This window comes from Triticum urartu, chromosome 3A (assembly GCF_056163025.1).
Source record: "Triticum urartu cultivar PI428250 chromosome 3A, HENAU_Tu73, whole genome shotgun sequence".
Classification (NCBI taxonomy): domain Eukaryota; kingdom Viridiplantae; phylum Streptophyta; class Magnoliopsida; order Poales; family Poaceae; genus Triticum; species Triticum urartu.
Window position 1 is genome coordinate 693,566,612 of NC_141875.1, and position 9,000 is coordinate 693,575,611.

The 9,000-nt window shown below is 41.6% G+C and overlaps 1 protein-coding gene across 3 annotated transcripts; it reads right to left on the reverse strand.

The window, feature by feature from the left end:
- Nucleotides 1-487: 487 nt before the first annotated feature.
- On the reverse strand, nucleotides 488-8,526 carry LOC125546023 (B3 domain-containing protein Os03g0619600). Of its 3 annotated transcripts, none has more exons than XM_087514062.1 (12): nucleotides 8,385-8,526; nucleotides 5,161-5,293; nucleotides 4,765-5,044; nucleotides 4,637-4,671; nucleotides 4,276-4,338; nucleotides 3,583-3,655; nucleotides 3,325-3,506; nucleotides 2,658-3,054; nucleotides 2,388-2,584; nucleotides 1,499-1,862; nucleotides 1,201-1,391; nucleotides 488-1,052 (listed from the first exon to the last, which is right to left on the reverse strand). In XM_087514062.1, the coding sequence occupies exons 2-12, from the start codon at nucleotides 5,212-5,214 to the stop codon at nucleotides 756-758; spliced, it is 2,133 nt and encodes a 710-aa protein (XP_087370188.1). In that variant the 5' UTR covers nucleotides 5,215-5,293; nucleotides 8,385-8,526; the 3' UTR covers nucleotides 488-755. The 3 variants fall into 3 exon arrangements, with proteins under 3 accessions (XP_087370188.1, XP_048566057.1, XP_048566056.1); XM_048710100.2 differs by having other exon boundaries at nucleotides 3,325-3,509; XM_048710099.2 differs by having other exon boundaries at nucleotides 3,325-3,509; nucleotides 8,344-8,501.
- Between the last annotated feature and the right edge of the window lie 474 nt (nucleotides 8,527-9,000).

The following is a 9,000-nucleotide window of genomic DNA, read 5'->3' on the forward strand; positions in this document are numbered from 1 at the left end:
GCTCCATTGGTTGAGAGTTGAGACCAAATACGGTTCATACGTTTAAGAAATATTATCTCCGTCCCATAATATAAGAGCGTTTTTTACACTAATATAGTGTCAAAAATGCTCTTATATTATGGGGCGGAGGGAGTACCTTTTTTTTCTGAACCGTACATATAGTAATGTACTCTAATGTGCCTGAAATTCTTTCGGTGCACTCCTATATACACGCAGCAGCAGTATCTCGTCTTCTCAAAAGAAATCCTCTCGCTGCTGGAGAGAATCCACATGCAAAAACAGTACCTTCAAACATCAGCAGACAGTCAGCAATACATCACAGGTTGTTCAAACTGATCCATCCAAATCACTCTCAATTAGTTCTCACGGAACTAAGAAACCACCAAGATTCTTGCTCAATGACTGCCTCGTTTGGAGATAAACCACATATCTTTCGCTCCGAGAGATCAAGATCATCATAGCATAGCAGCAGCATGCAAGGCTAACATTTCTCACAGCAAATCGCATAATTTTTTTTTCAGTCAAAGCAACCTGAGCACCACATAATAAGTTGTTCAAACTTGAACAATCCAAATTACTCCCTGATTAACAAAAAGTCCTGGCAGAAGAAAACATTAAGGCAACGTCTAAGGATATAGATAAGCAGATAAGTTTCTTGTTGTACGTACGAGCCCCTCGTTTCGATATAACCCACAAGTTTTCCACTCCCATAGTTCAAGATCACCGTAGCAGCAGCATGCAAGACATGCTTCACTCTAGCGGCGGACGATGTAGACCATCATCGTCAGCTGCTCCTCGTTATCCATCAGCTTGAAGAGGCAGAGGTCCCTCTCCCGCAGGTGGTTGTCGCGCGCAAAAGACGGCCATCCTTTGAGAACGGTCATCCGATTGGTCGTATCTAGCGTGCGACGCCTATATTGCAGCTTGGTAGGCCATGATCTGCTCTTCCCCTCCCGCTGAAGCACCAAACTGATTGGACCATCCTCTCCACGATGACAGGCAGCAGCGAACTTCTGAACAAGATATCTGGCTGCGTACTGCCAGCCAAAACACTGTTTATACACATAACGCAGGGAAAATGTTAGAATAACACAGATGCAAAGATACTTCGGAAATTTGTTCCAATTTATCTTATCAAAGGACACTGATGCAATCTAGGAACTGATAGAAAGCAAAAGAAAATGTTTTCCTTGAACTTACCAGCATGGGACCATGCTGACAGACGGTGCTCCTGCTCATGATAGCAACATAAAAGGGCGGTTTGAACTTAATCTCCTCAACTTTCTCCAACAATTTCAGCTCTTGTGCTGGTGTTATACAAACTCTGTCAGCGAACATGAAGAGATTCTCGGAAGCTTCCTCGGAATTCTCAGAGACTTCATATTCTTCATCTGGACAAGATTTCACATAGATTACGCACAGTGCTTTTCATGGGATAGTTTTCATATAATGGGAACTCAAGTGCACATGCATCCGAGCAGTGGTAACATTTTAGTACCATCGGCAGGTGGTTCCTCCTTAACGCCGCCCATCTTGGCACTTGTACTTCCGTGATTTGACCCAATGTCAGTTCTTCCACCAGGGGAATGAGCAATGCTCTCTTTGTGAAGTAGATGGACTGTCACTATGAATCTTCTGTGCATAACATTTGTCATTGGTTGAAAAAGACAGATATCACCCTCCCTAACATGAGTGTCATGCACAAATTTTCCTAAATAAAGGGTGCGCCGGCCTGCATTACACATGCTGGGTGCCCTGATATGAAATTTGCACTTCCAATTCTTGTTCTTCCTCGGCAGCTGGAGTATGATAGTTGTATCTTCACATGGAAAGTATTTGAGTGCATAATCCTTCTGTATGATCTAATAAAAAAAAGGAACAAAATGTGATTGCGATACTGTTAAGTTGGTTATACTTATATCTGATAGGTGAAGCACTAAGGAGTTAAGAAGTTAACACTGCCCTAAATTGTTCCAATCCAATACACATATAATGTTGATTTAGCAATGCACATGCATGTTGTTGCAAAAACATATCCTTCAGACGTTTTGAGTTAAAACCACCAACAGTTTTGCTAAAGCACATCTAGATGTGCAATAAGTATTGCACATCTAAGTCCTATGTCATTGATCTTATGTTGAGATTCGTGTGGATATTTTCTTTTCTTTTTTCTTTTCCTCTTTATGCTTGATTCACTCACTTAGATGTGCAATAATTAGAGCACATCTAGATGTGCCCTAGACACATCCTAAAACCAAAATACTGACTTCCCTAAACAGTATGATAACAAGAAAATGTACGTAGCTACAGAATATTAGCAAAATAGAGGCAAAGGAGAAAAATGACAATGTGGGAGAAACAGAACACAGAATGTACAACCAACATACCAGAGTAGCCCGGTTTGCGCTGCTTTTCTTCATCTGTATGACAAGAACGGGGATTTCAGGCCGAATTTTATCTATAAGTGCATTTATTTTTGCCCCCTGTGCTACTGTAAGATCACATTTCCCTGATAAGACATAATCCTTCGAGAGGGTCTGAAGATCATCCAACTCCATAGCCTCATCTGCAGGTGGATTTTCTTCTGCAGTAAAGAAAATCAAGAGTAAGAGCAAAGGGTAAGTGGGTAACTGATTTAACTTAAGAAGAAACTTAACCTGAAAATTCTTTAGAAGTATAAGACACTGCAGGAGTACTTGCTGATTTATAATTATGGGATGAGCCTTCCTTCAGGCATCCATCTGAATCTGGTCCTTCGCCTGCGGGCGACTGAGTAGTGCCATCAACGCTCGCTTTGTGAAGAATATGCACTTTCACTATGAATCTTCTCTCCTTAACATTTGTCATTGGTTGGAAGAGGCAGATATCACCCTCTCTAACATGATTGTCACAGGCAAAGTTCCCCAAATAGAGGTTGCACCGACCTGCATCAGGCACGCCGGATGGCCTGATGCGGAATGTGCTTTTCCAATCCTTGTTCTTCCCAGGTAGCTGGAGTATGACAACTATATCTTCACGTGGAAAGTGCTTGAGTGCATAATCCTTCTGTATTACCTAATTGAAAAAAGGAACAGAATGTGATTGTGATACTGTTAAGCATGTTATATGTGATAGCTTAATTAGTAAAGAGTTAAGAAGCTAATTAAGACTGTCACTATGAATCTTCTCTGCTTGTTATATCTGATATGCATTTCGTTGCAAACATATCATTCAGAGTTTAGACTTAGAGCCAAAACGCTGACCGACTTAAATAACAAGATAATGTGTGTAGAGAAAGACAGTGAGCAATTTTCATACAAACTGCAGATGGTAAAATTTACATACCAGATTAGCATGCCGTTTTACGTTTGACTTCTTCATCTGTACAACTAGCACTGTGATTTTAGGTTGAGTTTTCTCTATGAGCGCATCTATTTTCACCTTCTGTGCTTTTGTAAGATAGCATTGCACTGATAAGACATAGTTATTTGAAAGCATCTGTAGATTAGCTGAGTCCACAGGATCTTCTGCTGTACAAATGTTTATACAATGAGAAAAACATGTCCTGAAGGGTAACTGAATAATCAGAGTACACAACTTAACCTGGATCGGAAGAAAAAGATCTTTCCTTCTGGCTTCCATCTGAATCGCATGGATTACTCATCTGGGATATGCCCTGTAAAACCAATCATATATTATATCAGGTGGCATTATTCAAAGGTGTTTGCATAACTAATTTGATACCCTGAAATTATTCAAGATCAGTATGATGCCCTCTTCCAAATGCAGAAGCAAAGCTCATGCCGTTTCCGGTCAAAATGATGCCCTAAGACCTTTTGGTGGGATTTGATCATATGCCCACTTTAGTTTGTAAGTCGATCTTAACCCATTCTCCAATAGACTTGGTAAATCTTAAGAAACTTTGACGTACAACAAACATAGAACTTCAATTAATTTGGAACTGAGAGAGTAATTGAAAATAATGCAATGTACTCAAAGCATGTATGTCGGATGTCTGCAAGTGACAGTTAAGCAACTGGCAATTATGTGCCCCCTGGATATACGCAAAGTTGATGCTTCAGGCATCTACATATGCACTGCTATATGATTCTTACATTTAATAGGTGTTTGTAAAGAAAAAACTATATAATTCAGGCATCTAATATCTAAACTGTGCATCAGACCTTGATTTGACAGCATATATACACTTAAACACTTCATCCTTGATCTGGGCAGAAGCATGAATTGGACAGTGCACAACTAGCAAGAGGTGAATACTATACAGAACTGGGTTACCTGCGACCTGTCGTCTTCCTCTGCCCCTGTGTGTGGTGGCGCTTCCCCTTCCCCCTCTGATCCCTGCTATGCCAGAGGTCGAAACATGTACATGATGAGAAAACATGCGAATTTGCCATAGCAAAGGATTCGAAAGTCATTTAAGTAACTGAAAATGGCATATAATCATGAATGCAAAGAAAATGAGGCAAGAAGATCCATGTCAAACTGAAGTGGAGTACATGGTCCAAGGGGGAAAACTCTGTCCATAGCGGAAAAAGAACATTCATGAATATGGCTAAAATCAACACTACAGATTGAAGAAGAGAAGACGCATGACTAAATTTCAAGCAAAGAGTGGAACATGGCAGAAGAAGCTTACCAAGGTGTTGCCACGGTCGCTGCTGCTCCCACCGCCTGGTGAAATGCAAAAATTTCTTTAACTTGTTCTTAGAAGCTACAGCTACCGTACTGAGAGGAAGGCAAAGAAGAGCAAGCAGAGCCACATACTGGCATCGTTGTCGTGCTGGTAGTGCCTGCGGCACATGCTCCCGTCGAACACCTTCACGGTGAGCACAGCGTGGCCATCGTAGCTTAAGACGAGGAAGTGACCGAGCCGCATGTCATGAGCGTGGGCGAAGTGCTCCCATCCGTGCCCCAGGTACATGTGGCCATCGGCGTCGGTAACTACTTCCACGTCCCACAAGCGACGTTGGCGCCCGTCCTCCCGCAGCTTCACTTCCCGACGCTCACGGCCGGCGAGTACCTTGGTGAACTTGCCTGGCAGCCTCTGGGATGAGGATTAAACAGCGGTTGAAAAGCATTGTTGAACCAACCAAAATGACCAATGGCAAAAGCTTAAGCGTAGAAATAGAAAGTAGATGAGAAAGAAACTGACTGCCATACCAGTTTCTTCAAGAAATTTGGGAGTAGGATCATGAAGAACTCGAGTTCTTCCATCGCACGGTGGGAGTAGGATCAAATATAGCAGGAACGCAGAATGTCCTTCCAAAGGTTCTCTTATGAAGGGAGCTTCGAACTGAAAGGCAAAGAGACAGGCCGAGGCTAGTCATTTGTGAACGGGGTAACTCTTACGCTCTTACCTGTGTGTTGGTGTTTTCCAAATTCCAATATAAATTTTCTTTTCTCCATAGAGCACACATGGATCCCTTTTGTTTTCCTAATCACGGAATACAGGAGGGATTTACATAGTATTGAGGTAACTATAGAAGGTTCCCTAAAAGCACACAGTCCTTTAGACTACCATTTTGAAGGTGGGTTGGGCATTGAAAACCTCGAAATCAGAAACTAAGTGCTGACTCAGCAAATGAGCTTATAAATTGCTTATTGAGAAAGTTGTTTGGCAAAGAATTGTTGCATAACACATACCTATATTCTAAAACGATATCCCAAGTAGATGCAAATCTTACTGACTCGCCGTTTTGGAAGTGCTTGATGAAGGTCATGTCTTCCTTTTTTTAATAGAGGTTACTTTATGGTTGGTAATGGTACCAATCGATGAGTTTTTGAGAAGATACCTGTTTGGGTGACACTCCATTAGCTCTATAATACCCGAACCTTTATTATATTGCATCAGAAAGGAGGCATCGATGACCTCGATTCTTGGGGCTAGCTCATTGAATATTCAAATCTGTTGGGCTTTCCTTGGTGTTAAATGGACTAAGTGGATCCATTTGATTAGTAGGTTGATGCCGATCAATCTAACTCAGATGCCACATTCCTTCAAATGAAGGTTGAATATCAATGGTGTCTTCAGTGTGAAGTCTATGTTTGTGGATCTCATGAATTCTAGGCTTATTTTTCATAGGAGGCATATCTAAAAACAAAAATCCCTTCCAAAATTAAAGTTTTGACATGGTTCTTGCGGAGCGGTAGTTCTTACCAAAGATAATCTTGCAAAACTTAATTGACAGGGTAGCAAAAATTGTTGATTCTGTGATCAAGAGGAACCAGTCATCATTTATGCCCATCGTGCCCGTTAACTATCCATAATTTGCCGCACAAGTCACGTTACTTCCAATTTATCCCCACCAATAAGTATACCAAATTTTTTTGGGAACTGGTTGGGTAGTACTCATCGAAAACTAAATGGCTAAATCCATGTGGGGGTTTGTGCCATTCTTTGGGCAATTCGGAATTGCCAGAATGAGTGTGTTTCTAAAAGATCATCTATTCCAAATTTTCCTACGTTGTCTATCCATACGTGGTCATCACTGCAACGTGTGGACACGCAGCCGCGTACGACTTTGGGTCAACCGTCGGAAGTCGGTTCCATAGGGCTTGTTCAACCAGTTTGGCAGGCAAGCCAATAATAGATTGCGTGGATGAGCTATGTAATCCCGTTATAGACCGGATGTGGTCTTGTTTTATTTTACTTCTTTTTGTACTCGGTGACTTGGACTTGTTTCATGTTTAATAAATTGGCAGTGTGCATTGCTTGATGCAGATGTTGGGGTCTTCACCTTTTGAAAAAAGAAAAAGAAAAGTCAGCTGGCATTATTCAAAGTTGTTTGTGACTTTGCGTAACTAAAGACACCCTAAAATTACTCAATAAGTCAATATGGCTATGATGTCCTAAATCTTTTTGGTGGATTTGGTCATATGCCCCATATGATTGTACAACTGACTTTAGTTTGACATTGACCTTGTGCCCTCCTTTTGTTTGCCTTCTTGATTTTTTCCCCCATACGACCAACCTTTTGCTGGTTCAACTATCATCAGATAATGGAACAAACAAATATACTCGCTCCGTTTCAAAATAAATAACAACACTATTTTGGAATGGAGGGAGTATAAATCATCCAGTGCAAAAGCAGTAAAATAGGTCTTACAAGCATAAGAAAAGACTAAGTGCCGCCTAATGCTAGCACATCTAATTCAAGCGAGTGGTTCTGAGACTGACAGAGCAGCAAAAGCTAGTTACCAATTATAGTACCCAGGTGCTAGAACTGGACACCAAAATAGAGCATCATCTTTCCCATCTACATATCCATCGGAAGAAAAAATAAGCCCTACGTTTTTGCATCAGCATTTAAGTTTGATTACAATCCACTTTCAGTTACTACAATCATTTTCGAATTTTTGTGCCTAATTTTCCTATATGAAGAGATTTTATTGCCTCAACCAGAAACATTTGCAATCGTGTACATAGTTCATCCAGCTCTGGTCAATCAGACTGTTCGTCTCTGTTCCTCTCTTACAGCAGAGAGCTCCATTGGTGAGCACATGCAGAGGTGTCCCAGTTTCCTCCCAATCTCCATTTCATTCTCAATTTGGATCCCGAGCTAGCTTTCCCCTTCTGTCCATGTGTAGGGAAAGCATGCAGCATGTGGCAGTGAAGAATATTTTGGTTCGTGCTGCGCTTGTGTTGCGCGCTCTGTGCTGGAACTGAATTTCAAGTGTGGCTATGGCCCATGGGTGCTAGGACTGAATGTTTTGTACTTGGACAGAATGCTCTGATAAGAAAATAGAAGTGGAGTTGCTGTTGAATTAGAGAATTTCTGTGTAATGAATCGTGAATTCGTGATCGAATTAGTGGTTCGCAAAGGAACATATGCTGGATGTATGTAGGAGTATTAGCAGTGTTTACCCACAATCTATTGGGGATTCGCGCGCCTAATATGTTTGCAGTTTAACACCTTTTATACACCCTTTCCTTGGCTTTTCATTGTTTCTTCAGAGGACTTTCCATGTGCACCAGTGAGGAGTGTAAGGTCCGGCTTGACAAAAATGGATTTGATGTGAACAGTAATCCGAGATCTACTGCTTTAGCTAAACAGAGAAGCACATAATGTCCATCTGGTATCTTCTTCATAGACAGCTTAAAAACAAGAAAGCTTGAAGAACCATGTGGATTAAAGAAACCGCATCGAGTATCGAAAAATGAACAGATTACTCTGTTCTTGTGATTTTGATGAATACGGGAAAATCCACAGCAATAATCCACATCTAGAAAAATAAATCATGGTCCAAACTTCCGACTGATTACTTGAGCTTGAGATGCAGAATATGAGTAGAGCATGTATGAGAAATCTTGCTCGCATTGGAGAAAAATAGCACGGGACAAACCTAATCGCACCGTCGGCTGGACAGACTGAGTAAAGACTTGCCTCTCAAGCGGAGTCCCGGCGGTCGGCGCAGTCGAGGCAGAGACCTAAGTGGGCGACTGGGCGGTGTCCTCGAACTCGAGCCCAGACTCAGAGACGAACTGGCGAAGAAAATCCCAAATCTCTGGTCGTGCATACCGATATAACCCCCAAAAATATCTAAGCCTGCGGTGACTCACTAGATAAGGCAAAGTGTTGACTCACTAGATAAAGGCAAAGTAGATTGGACACTATAACTTTTATGTTCGGACACGTGTATGGGAGTTTCAACTAAACAAAAGCCAACGACACTTTCTTTTACGAAAAGGATCAAATTTGTTTTAAAAGTTCAATAGAAGTACAAAGCATCTCAAACATAATTAAAGTTACACCAAGATTCTGAGACCACTGAATGGCCACTGCTGCAGCCGGAACGAGCCGCTGATGCGCCGCTGTAGCCATTCTCCAACTAGAGCCGTTTTGACCTTGTCGATGACAATTGGAAAGTCTTCGTGTACGTACCCCGAAGGACCAACGTCCGAAAACACTTTTTTAACCTAGTCTATAATATTCGTCAACCATGGAGGCATTTGTGTTCCACGTCATGTCTTCCCCGTGTCCGGTGAGCTTACTGGCCGTG

Coding starts and splice junctions, on each gene's coding strand:
- LOC125546023 (XM_048710100.2), bottom strand. CDS start 5,214: ATGGAAGAACTCGAGTTCTTCATGATCCTACTCCCAAATTTCTTGAAG. Junction 4,672..4,764: donor CCAGCACGACAACGATGCCA/GTATGTGGCTCT, acceptor GCATTTCACCAG/GCGGTGGGAGCAGCAGCGAC. Junction 3,656..4,275: donor AGGAAGACGACAGGTCGCAG/GTAACCCAGTTC, acceptor TTGGTTTTACAG/GGCATATCCCAGATGAGTAA.